The following is an 18521-nucleotide window of genomic DNA, read 5'->3' as shown; positions in this document are numbered from 1 at the left end:
TACATTTACAGAGATGAAAGACACACTTTAAATTCAATCTGAAAATCAGCACAGAGTCTGAAGCACGGATGTTTTGCATTATTTCTGGCTAGCAGTATTAACAAGCAATGCAAGCTTCCACTTCTGACATGACTTAGTGTAGAGATACACATACAATCTACCCCAGTAATTCAGACTTGAGATGTCAGAAGGATTTTACCTTTTGCTATAATATTTCTTATTTTCTGTCATCAAAATCCAATCCCACAGAAAGCTATGTGCAGAAGGAGTTATAGTCAGTGACCTCTCCTTCCCTCCCTCTTGCTACCATCAGCATTAGGTTCCAATCAACCAGATTATTTTGCAGGAACAGGGTCATAAGCTAAGCATTCTGGGGCAGGAATGTTTCTTTTTTCTGGCTCTATAAAAATAAATCATGCTCTTGGTACAACATAAATAAAGATAATAACAGTCTGATATTAGATTTTACTGGTCTATGCTTTAGACAATCTATGTAATTTGCTTGCTGCCTGTACAAACTACAGAAAGTTAATCCTTAGAGCTCTTATTTTTTCCTTGGAGGGGGATTCCGTTTTAAAAGCATAAAGAAAGGATGCTGAAGCAGACTATTTCCATGTATAATTACAGCCTTGTTTACGCTGCCCTGGCAAAAGCTATCCCGAGTTAAACTGGGCACAACTCCACTCAGTGACTTTTGCTGGTTTATCTAGTGATGCTAAATTAATGGGATTCACCAAGTCTGCTTCTCCATTGCAAAGAGCAAAAATGCCTTATCTGATCACACAACTGCAACTAAACAGAAAAAAACAAACAAAGAACGTGAGGGTGTTAAAGAGAACCTGGAAATGAGGCCAGCCAAACTATTCAGACATGCTTGCTACCCCAGGCATAAAGGACTCCTTTTACTTCAGAAAGTTTGTTTCCTCCATTTCATTGTCTTTCAAACACTTTGGAACATTGGTTGGTTCAGAGACATTGCAGCACATCAATCTCCTCTTCTAGGGAGGGCTCTGAACACATCTTAGGAGCTGACCCACCAATGGTAAATGCCCATTCCTAAGTAAACACATAATGAAATCTGCACTCTAACTTGCCAAAGGTCCTTCTTCAGCCATGAATTTCTAGAGAAAATTAACAACCCTTTTTATTACAGCAGAGAAGGAGGTGGTATTTCACTGATGAACTGAAGACAAGAGGATGCAGTTAGCTCCATGAAAGGGAAATAACATCACTGGATGACGTGACAGTTTAAATGCCATTTTCATTCCCACCACAACCACCAATACTTTTGGTGAATCTGGAAAAGCATTAGCAGTGGGAATAAAAACTAGAGAAAGCAAGCTGGCCTTGGCACAGCCTAATCCAAATGAATTTTGCATGACCTGGAAAATCACACTTCAAGAGACAGTGCAAAAACCATGAGCACATCACTTGTCCATTGAAAGGACAGAAAATAAAGAAATGCTTCAAATCCCAGCTGCAGTGGGTAACTTCCCATGGACACAAACCTCTGACAGGGAGAGAAGAGACTGTAAAACATGACTGAGAGCACTGAGTGTGGCAGAAGGTGCTGGCACTGCTGACAGCCAGAGTTTACAACCACAGGGATTCCTTGCAACCCTGAAATCCAAGAAACCATGACCAAGACTTCACAATGCCTTTTAGGTTTGGTATATCTCTACTAAGTAGAGCTGCATATCACAAACCAACCATCCCCTACTTTATTGACATTCTGTCCAAGCAAATAGCTCAACACTCACTCTTACTGTGCAACCTCTTCATATGAGCTATTTACTAAAAGGCTTTAGAATGGATTAAAAAATAAAAATGACTAAGCTCAATATGACTACAAGGAGAGGAAGAAAATGGGCAAGGGAGAAAAAGGATTTCAGAGGACAACTGCAAGCAGACAGGACCTGATAGAGGAAAGCTGGCTCTTAGAAGGCTGGAAACAGAGAGAATTCACACCTGCACTGAAAAGAAAGGGAGAAAGCCACACCAGCTGCTCAGGAGATGTACCATGGGTATGAAAAGTGTGTGGAGCAAACACAAAGCACATGAGGAGACTGTTCTGGAAGTTCTAAATTAATTAACAACTACTGAAGCAAAAATGAGTCAAGGTGGTGTGCAAAAGGAGGAGTTTGTACTATGTAGGAACAAAACATAATCAGCTCAGGATTCCCACATGCCTTGCCTTGGAGAATATGTCAGATAAGAGTATGGAAGCCTGGTATGCTGCTCTCTACTCTGATAATAGTTCCACTGAGCCTAAGGCCAAAAGCTTCTCATGAGTGCAGCAGCTTGGCCAAAGGACATACAGTCACTGAAAGGAAAAGCACAAAAATTTAAAACTACATTTCTCTGGACTTCTGTTTTCAGAACAATGGAAAATTGGGTGTTTAAGTGGCAGCAGAGTTTGTGTCTCACTACAACACCAGAAAGACTCACTGGCACCAAAAAAGGTAGAGTTTCAGAATAAATTTGAACAGAGTGGCACAGGAGACCTGGACTGCAGGAACTGCACAAATTCCACATTTATTATTTGACTTCAACAGGATGGAGAAAATCCCACAGATACTACCTGTGTTATGTCACACATAGGGAGTGACTGTTGGAAGCAAAAGATGTATCAAGAAGCAGGAACATTTAAACATAGTCTCTGGATTGCTGCTATAAACTGGTCTTGCAGCCTCAGTGGGGCTTTCTCCATATCCTAGACCTGAGCAGTGCTCCTCAAATTGATAGCACAGATTTGAAACAAAATTTTGAAGTTCTCTGTTGCTTAGAAAGATGACCAAGTTTTCTGCTTACACAGTTTTTTGATCGGGCATTTAATAGTTCTTTTTCTCATAAGAGAGAGCATCTGGTTTGAATATCCCTACCAAATGTGGGCTTTACAGTTCTACCTATCTCTTTTTTCTGCAGAATTTTTCAGCTACTCACTTGAATTAGATTTTACAGGTATTTATACAGTAAGTTTAAATGAAGACATTTTCCAGTGTGAAGTCAATGAATTGATGCCTAGGCACATAATCACTTGCAAACAATGGACACATACAGTTCCCAGCACTTCCATAAAACAAAGGTGTTTACTTTTCTGTTGATTATTTTCTGCTTAACTGAATTCAAATGAATCCATTAAAAACATGACTGCTTCACAGTAAGATGGTCTTCAGCAAAAACAAACAACTGCTGTTTCCACTTCTCTTCATGGCCTTTAAAAACTAGTCATCTGCTCCCTGTATTCCAGGCAATATATATTATAAGTCTGGTATTGATTTGTCAAGTTATTACTTTAAATGTAGTTTTAACCCTCCTGCTTGGGGATGAAAAAAAAAAAAAAAAAGGGTTTTCTTACTTCATTACTTATTTAATATCCCTTTGGACCTTTCAAAGTCTGATCAAAACTCCAATGGGTCACCTCAAACTTCAGCAGGTGTTTCTGCCCACTGATTTCTGCAGGGAATAATGTATCCACCCCGGTTTTCCATGGCTACTAGTGTGCAAAAGCCACGGTGTTAAAAGGGCGGTTCAATAAACACGGGGAAACTTCCATAAAAGCACACTGCTCCTGAACTGCACCACGGCTTTGGTGCCTGCTGCACCTGAAGAATGCAGACAAGCAGACACCTTTCTTGTTTCTTTATGTGCCCTAGACCTGCACTTGCAGCAGGTGATGCAAGCAGGGATCACACGGCTGGGACAGGCTGGGAGCACACGGATCAGGGCTGGGAGGACACGAAGCTCAGCCCAGCCTGAATGCAGGATGCTTGTCAGGCACACAGCAGAGCCACCAGAGCTGCTTCTGGCTCCAGCACAGCTCATTCTCAAGGACTGCAGAGTTTTCCAGGGTCTGGACTAAACAATGCAGTGGCAACTTTCACAGCTCTTTGATGGGTCCTGAGTGATTCTTTTTCATTTGTTCCCCTTCCTAACAGCCCACACAGTGATTCCCTGAAATTCTGCAAGGGTGAAGACTGAACTCTGGTAAAAGCCTAAAATTGTATCTGCAGGAACTGTTTCCACGAGCCACTTTTGTGATGACATTTATAATGCAGTGTTTGCAACAATGAAATTTCATCATCTTATAAATATCAATTTACCACTAAGAGAGGAAGGAAAGAACAGCAGACAAAGGCAAACTTACCACTGTTTCTGGTTTATTTTAATTGAACTAGTCCTGTTCAGCTAGGCCTATCTCTTACAAAAACAACAGTTTCTAGTTTAAACTGTGAAATTGTGTGCGTGTGTGTGTTGTAATTATGGTGCCTGCTAACAATTTCATACTGCCACACTGCACATATGGCTTCCAAGCTAGCTTTATCTGAATCTTTGTGAATCTATTCTCCATGCTATTAAACTGAGCACATTCCACATCGTTCAAAAGTAATTACACTTTTGTCTAGAGTGTAGGAGACTGCTCTCCCCAAACAATGAAATTCTCATTATGAGAGCTGGCACAGTAAAGGCACTGGTGTTCACAACACTGTGCATTGTATCATCACAATAACTTATCCTAAGCTTGATGCTCAAAGGTACACTGGAAATTAAAATTTCTCTAAAACCACTGTGAGGTTGTTTTTAGGTTGGGTTTGTTTTTTTTTTAAATATGCATTCTTTAGCTCAGTATAATTAGAGTCCTATTTGACTTTTTAAAAAGCTATATGCATTCAGATTTCCATTCTCCTCGGAAGGTCTGAATAATAGCTAAGTGCTCCAGTGCTTGTTGTTCTGATGCACCAGCATTCATATGCTGACAACTCCAGACCAACAGGTGAAGCACAGGCCAGGACAGATGTGATAAGAGAATCCAAATGAAGCATTAAACAACCTTTCACTTCGAACAAGAGGAGGAAAAGCAAAAAGCAATGTGCTGGTAAGCTCTTTGACCAGCAGCACTGCTATTCTTAATATTATTCCCAAGTCACACAGGAGTGACTTCATTCACCACAGAAACACAACTTCTTTTAGTGTGAAGCAACAAAGTTACTGAACAGTGCACCGTAATATTTCCTATCAATTTAAAGCACTATTGAAAATGAATTCTAAATCCCACTGGAAATGCAGGACAAATGTGGGTTACCAGTACAGTCACAGCCACCAGTTTGGAACAACCAGGGAGTGGCAAAATTACAGTTTACCAGCGTGACCTTTTCTTCAGTACTTCTTTTATTTTTTTTTAATCCCATCCTGCATTTCACTGATATTCTGTAGTTAAAAAGGATGGTCTGATTTAAGCACACCATGCCTGTGGTATACTTTAATCAGTACTTTTAGCCTTGACATTTCTCATTTTCAGAATTTAGCACACAGACACCATTGGTGAGATCAGTGGTCTTGAGAGTTGCAAAAGCAGACAAATAGAACATAAAGGCAGGCAAATAGAAACAAGTAAAACAAACCTTTGTAACTTAGGTGAGCTAACAACTATCTGTGCTACCCAAATACTGTAGCCTTAATAGGTTTCTTCAAAAGAGCTATTGACTGATACTGTAATCCTCAAGTGTTTCCCTGCAAAGCTCCTGGCCTGCCGCAAACGTCCCAAGGGAACTCTCAGATATATTCCAGGTCAAACTATTTGTCTTTTATTTTTACTGAGCAGTGGCTTTAAATCTGATAAATTATTGTTTCTTTTCTTATCAGGAGAAGAGTTTTCCTACTTAAAGTAAGTATCCAGTTTCTTCTATCGAGAGAAAGTTTGAGCTAGAGTCAGCCCTGCCTTGGCTGAGGCTGGTAGAGATCTGCAGAGCAGACCTGGCCCAATCCCCCTGCTTGAGCAGCCAGGACCATGGCCAGATGACCTCTCAGCATCTCCAGGGAGGGAGACTCCACAGCCTCCCCAGGCAACCTGCTCTATGCTCAAAAAAAGCATTTCCTGATGTCCACAGGGGCCCTCCAGTTCAGTTTGTGCCCACTGCACCAACCTTTCTGTGGCTGCACTTCCAACATCCCCAGAAATACCCTGGCTCATTTTGGTGGGAAGCTGGGCTGTGCAGATTTTTGCCAATTTTGAAGATGTCCTTATAGGAATTTTGCCCTCCTCTTATAAAAATCAACACAGAATTTTGAGCTGTCTCACTAAGTTAGTAAAACTTGGTAAAGTGCAATAGCGTGAATTTTCAGAAGTGTAAGCTGGGAAGTGTGAAGCTCCTGGAACTTTATCAATAAAACTCTATCAGACTGCACTCTGTGGTGCTGGTGCACACCTGCACACACCTGGATCTGCTTCCCAGAGATGACAAAACAGCAGAATGTCAATTCAAACAGTACAAAATTGCCCTCTGCCATGTTAGAAAGGGAATTTCCCTTTGGGAATGATTTTTGTCACTGCTGTGCACACAAACTGAAGTCATCCAAATGTTATCCAGTGATTTCCTTCTGATAACTACATACCACAAGAGCAGAGGGAGTGACAATGTCTATTTTGCTCATTTAGACCAATCACTTCCTTCCTTCTGGAGACACTTAGGCTACATCCTTTCTGAACTACCTGAGCGATGATTTTTGCAACGCATCTCACTAAAAGAGAGATATTACTAAAATGTTACATTCATACAGGCCGCCAGTATTCTTAAATATGTACAAAGACAAAGCTAGACCCTTGCAACCCCCAAACACTGCCTCAGGTAAGCCTGCAGTGTGTCACTGCTGCAGCAAAACCATCTGAAGCATCCCACGATCCAGTATCTTGTACTGTAAAAAGACAGAAAACACTGTTCTGACATCACATTAAATACAACCTTCATAGCAGGAAGCTACACTAGATGATCAGCTAAACCTCTAGCTCTTCCAAACTATAATGAATAAAGAAGCAAAGGAGTTAGTTAAAATCAGTTATAGAGCAGTTAAATGTTCCAGTGAGGTGCAGCTGAAATATTCCTGCTGGGCTCCTTAGGAAACAGTATGTTTGTATTTCATTAGGGTCTGACTCCACACTACTGGTGCCATCACAAGTTTATCTATTGACTTAAATGCTGTCAGAAACAATTCCTTATCTTCAAAACACTCTCTTGAAATAGGCCACAATATAGCAAAGCCCATACATTAGTTACATACCCTAACATCCCCATGGCTGGAACTGTTACATTCATGAATTTCATCTCCATAAAACATAAGATAAAGGATGAGAAATAAACAAGCTCAAAAAAAGATAATGACATTGTCTGCCCATGAGTAATTTCTCCAGTGATGTTCTTTCTCCATGTAGAGTTGCAATAGCACAAACTAAAATTATGTATTCCAAACCACTGTCTGAGCTTAAGCATTAGCCCAAAAAAGGAAGGAAAATGGATCAGGATCAATGAGTTATTCTGTCTAGGAGAGCAGCTTCAGTGAATATCCAGTGACTTGGTCCTATGAGAAATAATAATCCCTAAGGCTTTTTACTTAGGGCTTGTTACATATGCATAATGAGCTGTAAGGGCTTAAATACCACTGTGGAGCTCTTGCAGGCTTTTATGAGAATACACTATCACCTATTTTGCAATGCCTTTTTAAAAGCCTTCAAATATGCAGGTCCACTTATTATCTTCCCTTCCAGTGAAATTACCAGTGCCCTAGTCGAAGAGGGGGACTAACAGAAAAGTTACAGCCAATTTGTAAACAGGCAAGAGCTGTGCAAGCTCTGTGCTCACAACAGAGCTTTGTCCAAGTGCCTCAGTGCTGGGGGGCCTTTCCCTGCACCTTTCAACCTTTCTGAAAATGTATCAGTACCCCATGGCAAGGGCCCAAACGCAGAACAGTGACACTACAATACTAGCAAGGAACAGGGCATTGTTTTGTCTTCTTTAAGATACAGCCAGTTCTGGGCTTCCCCTGGACTGCTGCCTGCCATGAATTAAGTGCTCAGCCTCAGTTGCAGAGTGGAAACTCAAAAAGCAGTACGCTGATTTAATTTCATAAGCACAGTAAATGTTATTGTGGGTATCTGTGACGTGAATTACACATCAGATGTAAGTTTTTAAGTCATCAGAATTCAGTTTCTTTTTTTTTTTTTACCCTTTATACAGTCTTTCAAGCTTTACTGTTGCACAAACTTGGCATCAGGGTGATGTTCCAGACTCCATGCCAAACGTGACTCTCACTTCGAGCGCTCCAAGCCCGTTTGCTGTTTGCTGAACACATACACTTCCAGCTCACATCAGTGCAGCTAACACACTTTTAGCACCCCAAATGCCACCAGGCAAAGGTGAGGAAAAGCCTGCAGTGCCAGAGGCTCAGCCCTTGCAGCGAGGGCAGCCCAGCCCAGCAGGGCAGGTTCTGTACGTGGGGCTGAGCCCTGCACACCCCAGCGAGGGCAGACCTGGGCGCCAAGCTACTGCAGAGGCAGAACTCAGAGAAGGGATGCAAGCACAATAGAGCAAAGCAAACCTACCATTGTGTTGTGCTGGGAAGTGGGAGTCCTATGGCCACAGTTCTCTTGCGTCAGCAGAGAAACTGGCTGAAATTCCTCAGAGTGAGGCTTGTTGGGAAAACTCACATGCAAGGGAAGGTGAAAGGCTGGGAGCCCGTCACTCTCCTCTTCTCCCACTTTCTGTCTGCTTGTCACCATGGCTACCTCTCCATCTGCTTCCCCATACGGAGAGGCTGGTCGCTTGGAAGACATCCTGGAAGGAACAAAAGAGGAGAAAATAATGAAACCTCCAAATAAATCCTTAATGCCGTCATTGTGTGGTTAGGGGCCATTGTAACAGAAATGCCTTTTTTGTGCTGGCAGAGAGCAGGAAACCATCCAAATACCACTGCAAAGCACACACAATTGGGAACAATGGCCAAGCAGGTAGCAACAGAACAGTGCCTTGTTTGTTGTGAGAATAATACACTAATATAGCACTCTCTTGTATTCTGGCTTCTTAAACATGAAAATTCACCTAAGACTGCATAATGAAATGCAATTCCTTTTAAAAAATACCCATCTAGTTTTGCATTTGCAAGGGACTCTATGAAGATAGAATGTCTCCCGATAGAAGCTATTGTCAACCTAGCTTTTAAGGAATAATCATCTGCATCTCATTATCGACCACAACTGATAAAAAAAACCCCACAAAGTAAAATAAAATACAATACAATAAAAGAACTTGCTAGCAGGCCAAAACGTCTGTGTTTACAAAATTTCACCCATGTGAGCAACTGAGTGTTGCAAGGATCTTTCCAGGTTTGCAGAACTGGTATAGTTAAAAAATTAAACATTTGGACATTAATAATCTAAGCTTTCTGACAACATAAAGTTAGGGGCTTTAAATGAAGGTCAGGATTGAATGCAGACCTGCTATCAAATCCTTCCATCTATATATCAAATTCTTCCTATCTATAGATAGATCAGAAAAAAAATCCCATTAAAATGTAATTTATATCTATAACTACATAAAAAAGGATACACAAGGAAGATACCTAGAGCACACACTGGAAAAATCACATAGAAATATTGACTTGAAATTCAGGCCTACATTGTGAAGTTTTTGATAATGTCTGATAGGACATGTTTACCTTCAACTTTCAGAAACACTGGAAGAAACCTCAATCATGGGCAAATTCAAGTATCATTCAAGACAAGCACTACTGAAAATCATACAGAACCCAGAATGCTTCCAGCCTGGTGTCTAAAATAGAGGGAGGTACAGTGAAGTCTTAAAATGCAGACCAATTCTGGGATTAATTACAGCAACCCTGTTAATGAAAATCAGGGTTATGCTCATCCCTGTGCTAACCAGGGGCATCTGCAAGGAGCAGAATGAGGAGAAATCCTCCAGGCACAGCCAAAAGAAGAAATTAAAAATATGGAAATATTTCACAGGGGGAAAAAAATAAATTTATAACCAAGGAAACTGAAGGCTATCTGTATGCAAAAGTTAAAAAAGGGGCTGAAGTAATATTGCTCCTCCTCAAAAATCTGGTATTCATGATTCTGACTAGCCCATTTTTTATTTTCCACTCCACAGTTAAAGGGCTGCATTTGAAGAGCCCAGCAGCCTCCTGGTCCATGTGTGGGGCAGCTGGAGGTGGAGCATGTCCACAGGATCTAGGATATTGAGCACAGAATGGTTCTTAGCAGCAGTCAACTGGGTCTGAAAACAAACAGTGACTTTAAACAGCCCTTTGTTAAGACTTATTTTGCTTCTAATGATCTCATTTTGAGCCTTGCCTCCTGAGCCAAGTTAGATTATATTGAGAAAAAAAAAAAAAGGGAAAAAAAACAGAAAAACCAACAAAAACTCAGACAAAAAAATCCCTACCAGAACCTCCATGCAGCTGCACACTGCCTGTTCTGATCACCACCTATTGCCAGTGCTGAGAACCAATCTGTATTTTCTATTAATGTCTGACTTAGTCCAACAGACTAACACTTCATACATCCTACCTGAATTCTGTCTTCTAGGCTTTCCCACCTACGTGTCTGCAGCAAAGCATATGCACAAAGACAGAGATCACCAGATAGACTCTTACTGGCAGTTTTCTATAGCCCACTGAATTCAGCATTTTACAGCTATGTTTGATGTGACAGATCTCAAACCCTTCTGCAGAAAGCACACAACTCCCTTCTAAAGTTAATGTGAATTATTCATATTTTGCATTGTACTGCACTAAGACTGACATTTGCTACTGAATTTAAGTTTTTTGGTTACTCATTTTAACACTACTTTAATAGAAGCCTCAGCATTTACAAAATCTCCCTGAAAATCAGCACCAAGCAGTTGTCTCAATTTTGGCAAACAAAAAGGGATGGACACAAGATCATTACTCAATTATTCCACAGTAATTTTCTATACTTTAGAACATTTATATTTGATAAAATGACTGAAAATATTGTAAGCCACGCACAGAAGTCCCCACTGCAATTCACTCTGACAATAAATTACAGAGAGAGAGGATGCCTTGTTCTGTATTGACGATTTGGATTATATATTATATACTCAAACTGTGTCAAGAACTCCTACTGCTGTTAACCTAGAATAACACAGATTCTGTCACATTGCTTCACAAGGAAAGTTGGAATATCACGCTGAAATAAAGCTCTTCTGTTAACTTCAGATGCGAATATAGAGTTTCAGATCTTCTTCCTCTGCTTGTCACTGTTCCCAACAGGGATGAAATAATTTTCTGCAGGGAATTTATATAAACAGACAAGGAAGATAATAGAGGTGTCCACCTCCACACACTTGCAATAACAGAGATTATTATGCTTTTTGATCTAAAACGAAAAGCTACAGATTGGATTGTAGGCCAAACTACAGTGAAAGCAGAAAGGGTAGAAGAAACTTTTCCTTTTGTCTCTAAAACACCAATTTAAATTACAAGCCACATGCCCATCCTAGAAGACTAACAAATCAGTAAAATGGCTAAGGCAGCAAAGTTGAGGCATTAATCTGCATTAGTCTTCCGAGGACACCCAAAGAAATGGACACACAAACATGGACAGCTCAGACACCAAATATAATTTGTGTTCAGGCAGCTCTGTCCGCAGCCAGCCTGAGTCAGACAAAAATCAGTTTCACCAAAATTTCTCACTCTTATGAGCATCTAGGAAATTTCCATAGGGAAATGGAAGACTTAAATAAATAAATTAATATATCCACATCTACTTTTGGAAATATCTTCCTAAAGGATAATAACTACCAAAGGATCAAATCTCTGAGAGGTTCCCAAGTAGAAAACATGAAACAAGAAAAAGTCATCTACAAATGTCTTTCACCATTTCTACAGCTTGACTGGTTCATTTCCCAAATTTGATGTGCCCCCACATCATGCATCCTCTTAATACTCTTCATAAATCTTGCTTATCCTACTGAGCTAATACCAGGTCTTAACAGATTCCACATCTAGGATGCAAGCAGAGTTCCCACCACAAACAACAAGGAAAGGGAAACAGCTAATTTCTGAGCAGCAACATTATCTGAAACTGAGCTCCTTTAAACAGATCTAGATCTAATGAAGCACTGGAATGATCCCATCCTAACAAAGGACTGCAAACATCCTGGATCTGCCCTCAGTGATAACACCACAGTTCACAGCTCACGTGACTTCCAGATCTTTTCCTCAAATTTAAACTGAACGGTTTTCAGTTACATCACTCTGAAAGAAGATTTACAATGGAACATGAAGCATCAATTTATGGATAGGATTTAAAAAAAAAAACCCAAACCCCAAGACATAACTCAGAAACGTACAAAAGTACAAAAGCAATACAGCACACCAGTGTAAAAGGTGTCACTGCAGATGAAATCTGATGCAACTTCATTGTTTCAAGAAGAATTGCATTTTGAAATGCCATTAATCACTTCTACTGAATAAAAACAGGTAGGTGGCAATTTTGGAGAGAACCTAAATCTGCCAAGTTCTGATGCACTGGGACGCAGGCTGTACCCAAGCCATTCCACAGGCACATTGGAATTATGAAATGCATCTCTGTATGATTTCATCAGTGGTTGGGATGAAACTGAAGATTTAATTCTGGTGATGAATTCAGATTTGATACTGTTCCCTGTAAAGAGACCTGATTTCAGAAGGGCTTTGTAATATGAAGAAACTGCAGTTAAAAAACCCAAAAATGCTCTTTGTTCAATTTTCATTAAATAATGCTTTTCCTGGTAGGAAGAATGTTTTTTTCAGCAAAGTAAAAACCTCATTGTTCTAACTCAGTCTTATCCAACAAATATTTTATGTGATTCATATTACAACATTTTCTCCAAATATTTCTTTATGCCCTTCAATTCGTAACAGACTCTTTGCAGCCTCAAACTGATACCCTGTGTCTATTGATCTCGGAGTTTTTGCATGGACTTCAGCATGGCTGGATTTTCCCACTGGAGCAAGTAAGAGCTACACTACATCCACATGAATTGTTTCCTACACTTACTGGTTCCATCCAAATAATTTCAGGCTGCTAAATACGACTGTTTTTCTTGTTTGCTTTTTCCCTTGAATTTAGTGTCGCACAAAAGTGATATTTCCATAGCTATATTTTTTATTATTACTATTTTTAACAGAACCTCACTTAAGTGTCCCCCACTCCATCTCCATTTGTTCATTGGTTCCGGTTCATTTCATCCATGATTGTACTCCCAAAATAAATCTGAAGTGGTATTCAGAACTCAAGGAGATAGTGCCCTCTAGCACACAACCTGCATCCTTTCCAATTCGATTGTTCGTGTCATAAAATTTAATAAATTTTGTGTCATAAAACTCTAATCTTGTTACATTAAGCAAAATACCTCAGAAACATTTCAGATACCTACAAAAGCTCTTGGAGAAGGGGCTTATCCACGTCTTCAAAAGTGTCAAACACAGATGTGTCAGGAGAAAAAGATATGAGGCCATAAATCTTAACTTGTTGGGAGTTAATTAAGGGATTCATCAATCATCACACAGCTCACCCCATACACACACAGGCAAAATCCCATCACAGCAATCACACAACCCACAGCAATCTACAGGTTAAAAACTCCCCAAGTCCCTCTGTTCTGACTATTTATACATGACTTTCTATAATCTAGCATTAAGACCTGTAATTATAAACCGGCATTAAAACAGGCCTGCAAAGTTATGGATAATTACAGCTGGTACACTTTTTTAAAAGAAATAAAAAGCTTTTCCGTTCAAACACAGGCTTTGCCTCTCTGACAGCTCCAAGTCCACAGGATGTAGAAAGATGATTTAAACTGTATGTCAAAACTCTGACTGTGCAAGAGGCTCTTTTATCAAGAGAGGCATTGTTGTTTTCTCACCATAACCAGGCGTGACAGCGCCCGACTGCAGCGGCACAGCCAGTTCTGAGCCAGCAGGGAAACATTCACCCCCTGAGCTCCTCTGGCAGCCCCAAACCCGGCTTTTCTCCTGGCCAGAGTCTAAATCCCCCAGCCCCGAGTGCCAGGGATGGGAGCAGAGGGTGAGGAGCAGACCAGCAGCACCAGGAATCTGCTCCTGAACACAAATCCTGAGTGCTAAACCAGCCCAAGAACTTCACTGGGATTCAATCTGACTCTCTGCAGGGATATTTACCTCTAATTGCAGTACTTGCTGGAAAGCTGCAGACTGCCTTTCCGCAGGAAATAATTATGATTACAGACAGCAGCACTGCTACACGCATCTAATGTATAAGCACACACACACACACATATATAGATGCATAAACACAAGCTTATACAAAATGTCAGCAATGCATCTGCCTCATCCCTGACCACATTTAATTCTAATAGACCAGTTCTTCTTCCCAGGTTCACTCAAACTATGATCTCTCCTTGCACACAGCCCTGGCAAGAGGTGCCAGCTAACACTAACAACGGTTTCCATTCTGTTGTGGCCCCAAAGTAATTCATTATTTATGTACACTGAATAACTAGTACCTCTAAAAAAACCAACTCTATTCATTTTGACAAGATTACTTGTGTAATAAGGTATTACTCAACATGAGTAAGGGTGGCAGACTCCCACACACTGTCCCACTGGGAACTGCAAGCCTGACTTGTTTCTACACACACCACTAAAAACAGACTTCATTTGGCAATATCTTTGAGTCATTTACAGCCTGGTTTGGAATTCTTCACACAAGTAATTCTACAATTAAAAAAAAAAAAAAGGAAAAAGTCTATAATCTGCTAATCAGTAAAAACTGTGTGTGAAACGTGCTTTCATCTGTCACTCACACTGAGGTGGGATAATCTGTTAATTATTACTTTCTAAGATCATATCAATCACTTATCTTTCAAAATACACTATGCTACGAATAACGTGTGCTATTCAAAGGCAGCTTTGGTGAACAAGTCAACTTTGTTCACACAAACCAAGCTCACTACAGCACAACCTGAGTAACATTTCTGTGCAGAGGTCTATCATTAGAGCTGCCAGAAGCCATCCTATGCTCAGGGGCACCCCATAATTTCCATTTCACCCGGCCCACCTTCTCCCTTTGGCTTTCCAGATTTCCTCTCTGTATGGGGTAACTTGAACAATTTTGGACAGTCCTCCAGTTTAAAGGACTCTGAATATAAAATGGGAAGGGAATACGTAATTCCCAATCCATTTGAAATTTTACTGTAATATCAGCAGCCCAGCTCATAAAACTGATATTCCACATAAGGTGGAAACTGTTTTTTGAGAAAAGCTACTGCTCCAAGTACTAAATATATATAAATTGTTTCAATTTGATAAGATTTGAAACTCTCAAATAATAAAGTTACAAGTGTCCTTCAAGAAAATGTTACCAAGACCCTTTTTTATTAGAAAAATGAAAAAATAAATAAAAAAAACTTTCTAAAAATTCTATGCCATCAACTAAAATTTTATCATCTCCATTTTCTTGCACTTGCAAGGAATTTATGCACAAAAAACCATTGTAAAATCAAGTCTAGTAAAAATCCACTGTCAACAAAAGTTCATGCTGAACATTCCCACCATGTGCTACACAAAGCTTTTCAGGGACTTTGTGAAGCAGGTAACTGGGAAAGACTGTGTACAAGCAAGTTTTTAGTGAAATATTGTGGCCTGGAAAAAGCAGCCTTCAACCAAAACAGAATTTGGAAGGCAATGAACACACTTGATATATATAATAATAACTACTATTATTCCTGTATGGAATATTACCTAATTCTTCCACAGATCTCACAGAGACTTTGTATTTCACTGGTGTGTGCTAAGCAGGAATATTCAGCAGTTCACCCAGAGACACACATTCAAAATCAGCTTCAGCAGGAGAACCTGGGTTCTGCTGATTTTTATTTGGCACCTGCCAACTTCATCACCCCTTTGTTTTTCACTCATCCTGTATACAAGCTAAAAGATTCCAGTAAGACCTTTACAAACCTGGAACCACGGGACGATGTTTTCTGAAAAGAGTGTTTCTAAGAGCTCAGACTCCCAAGCCTGTGGGTTTGGAGCAGTTCTCCAGAGCAGCAGAGGCACGCGGTGGTGGTGGTGGCACGGCCACGGCACCGGGCGCGCAACGGCGGTGCCGCCGTGTCAAGGACGATAAGCATCTACCAGCACAAACTCTGAAACAGCAGGATGCAGTCATTGTTGATGTTTCAAGTAAACTGAGCCTGATCACTGGCTTCTTTCATGCAAAAGACTCTGCTTGGATGATTTTGAATTAAATCCACAAGCTCATTTATTTTCCAGTGCATCCTCAAATTAACTCTGGCTTCCTTTCCTTCCAGCCCCCAACCTTTCTGAAATGTACCCTGACTCTTCAGCTCCTCACGCATCGTGGTTTTTTATTATTTATTTATTATACTTTTTATTATTGTGTAAAATTTGTCACCATGCCACCACAAAAATAGCAGTTTTGCTTTTATTTTCGTGTAAAGTTTTAAGAAGTGCTTGCTGCTGAAAGCACTACCTCAATCACTGTGACATTAGGTAATCACCACTCCTCTGCCTGCTGAACTACAAAGAGGATCTAGTGAAATAATTAGAAATTCCAAGCCTTGAGATTTCACTGCACAAACTAATACCTGAAAATGACAGGAAAGTGTCAGTCCTGCTGCAGACACTGAGTGGGAGAGCACCAGGAACCCACACATCACACACAGACGTGCACACCTAATTCCCACTGAGAGAAACGAAGGCAAGGACTTGAATCAGCTCGAAAATTATGACAATTATGACCGACTTATTACAAAGAAACATGAGGAAGATGGGCTCATTTTGGAAAGTCAGTACATATTAAAACTTCTGCATTCTCGGTCATTCGCAGTATTTGTCTAATCAAGCCGACACAAATTTTTCTTTAAGCATTGTTAATTACTTTCAGCCAAATCAACACTAATAACAAGAATTCTCCCCCAAAAGATGTCCAGATTTCAGTGTGAGGAGACATCATTTTGACTGAGACCTTGGTAGAATATGACACAGCTTTTCCCACTCCTCCACCATGCCACTGTCTGATGTGCGTGCCAAACCAGCAGCCACTGAGCTTCAACCCCCCTCTCCTTTCCCCTTTCTTTATTTAAATTTTTAATTCAACAAATTGTATTTTAACTATTTTCTAAGCAACATTTCCTCTGCAGTTTGTGTGTAATCACAAACAAACCAAAAACATGGAAATTTTTAGAAGTTTCTTTTTTTCCACCACTTCACTCTCAGTTTCCCTACTGTTAAGTTCAGAATAACAACTTTATATTGCATGTATGTTTCCTTCCAGTAAATTTGCATATAATCACACTCATAAAATTATTTTCAAGGTAGCCACTGGTGTTTACACATCTGAATTTGCACTATCATTCTACTTTATCATCCAACTTCTATGTTTCCTGGCTAAACTGATTACACCAGTAAGGCAGATAACCACTGATAGCACAAACTTCCATCAAATATTTGGCCTTAATGAAGTTCAGTGGGCGCAGAACTGAGGCCTCAGTGTACCTTTAAGAACTACAGACAGTGAAATCAGTTTTGCATCTGCGTGTGTGGTGAGGGGTGGGGGGGGGAAAATAAGCAGAGCAATGTCTCTAATGGATGCAAACCTTTTCTTCCCAACAGGTTATTTCCATCTGCCCAGAATTTTTATTATTCTTTTTTGTTCACATCCATGTGCATGCTCCTCCCTTTCTGGAGGGTTTGTACATGACAGGTGCGTTCTTGGCCCAGGAACAAATAATCCTGGAGACCCCAAGAAAGAAAAATCCAACTGAACTTGAAGATAAAATCACAGGGAATAAATGCATCATTGCCTTTCCATTATGCTAAAAAAACACCACCAAAAAAAAAATTTGAACATTTATAACGTACAAGCAATTTGAGGTAGGATTTTCAAAGCTGAAAAGAGATTGTTCCAAAGCCCAGATGTTGCCTTTCAGAAACTAGTGAAAATTGCTGCCTCAGAAAATTACTCTGAAATACCAATAGAGTAAAACAAAAATTGTTTAAATAAAAATAATTCTACTCAGACGTTCTGCTATTCCAAGAGAGAAAATGAACTTTTTTCAAGTGCTCAGGCGGTTTTGCATTCCTATCTCCTACTTCAGATGGTCCACAGTCATGGATCATCTCTGGCCCAACAAATGAGGGACAGAACAGGAAAAAATTATGGCATGAAGTGAGGGCTCCTGCCTCACTGACTGTGCACACTGTGCTGAGCAGTCTGCTTCACTTATCTCATGGCTGTTGTACTCCTTTCCCAGCTTTTATTCAGAAAAACGTCAGAATTAAAGATCTACATCAAAAGCAGGGGTGGTGCAATCACACATCTGTTCACTCACAGCTGGGCTGCACAAGCCCCTTTCACAGCTGTAATTTGCTGATTTCTGAGCACCCATATTCCATTTCCAGCACCACTGCACACTTTCCAGAACCTGCCTGCACATGCTAACACACTTCCCCATGCAGGCACATGGACTGACTTCAGCTGCCTGAAAGATGGTTTTTGCTTTGTCTGAATCCAAGAGATACCTGTAAAACTGCAAGAGAAAAGAACAATCATAACCAGCTGATAATTACCCAGCTTAACAAACTAACTCTAGACACTGCTGGAGCTGCTAGGTAAGAAAAACACAGCTCTGAGTCATTGAACACACGTTTACCCCTGCACA

General features: G+C 40.3%; 1 protein-coding gene across 14 annotated transcripts in view; it reads right to left on the bottom strand.

Annotated features, from left to right (window-relative positions):
- The window catches only part of SOX5 (SRY-box transcription factor 5), a 607462-nt gene that overhangs the window by 233271 nt on the left and 355670 nt on the right, over nucleotides 1-18521 (bottom strand). For 12 of the 14 annotated variants that reach the window (XM_039698241.1, XM_039698239.1, XM_039698237.1 and 9 more), the window contains one exon: nucleotides 8375-8606. In XM_039698241.1, the coding sequence (XP_039554175.1) occupies nucleotides 8375-8605 (231 nt within the window). In that variant the 5' untranslated portion in view covers nucleotide 8606. The remainder of the gene's footprint in view (nucleotides 1-8374; nucleotides 8607-18521) is intronic. The other 2 variants (XM_039698245.1, XM_039698247.1) reach the window with 1 other exon arrangement.

Source organism: Passer montanus, unplaced genomic scaffold, assembly GCF_014805655.1.
Source record: "Passer montanus isolate IOZ18808 unplaced genomic scaffold, ASM1480565v1 scaffold122, whole genome shotgun sequence".
Classification (NCBI taxonomy): Eukaryota; Metazoa; Chordata; class Aves; order Passeriformes; family Passeridae; genus Passer; species Passer montanus.
This window is presented reverse-complemented; position numbering and strand designations above follow the sequence as displayed.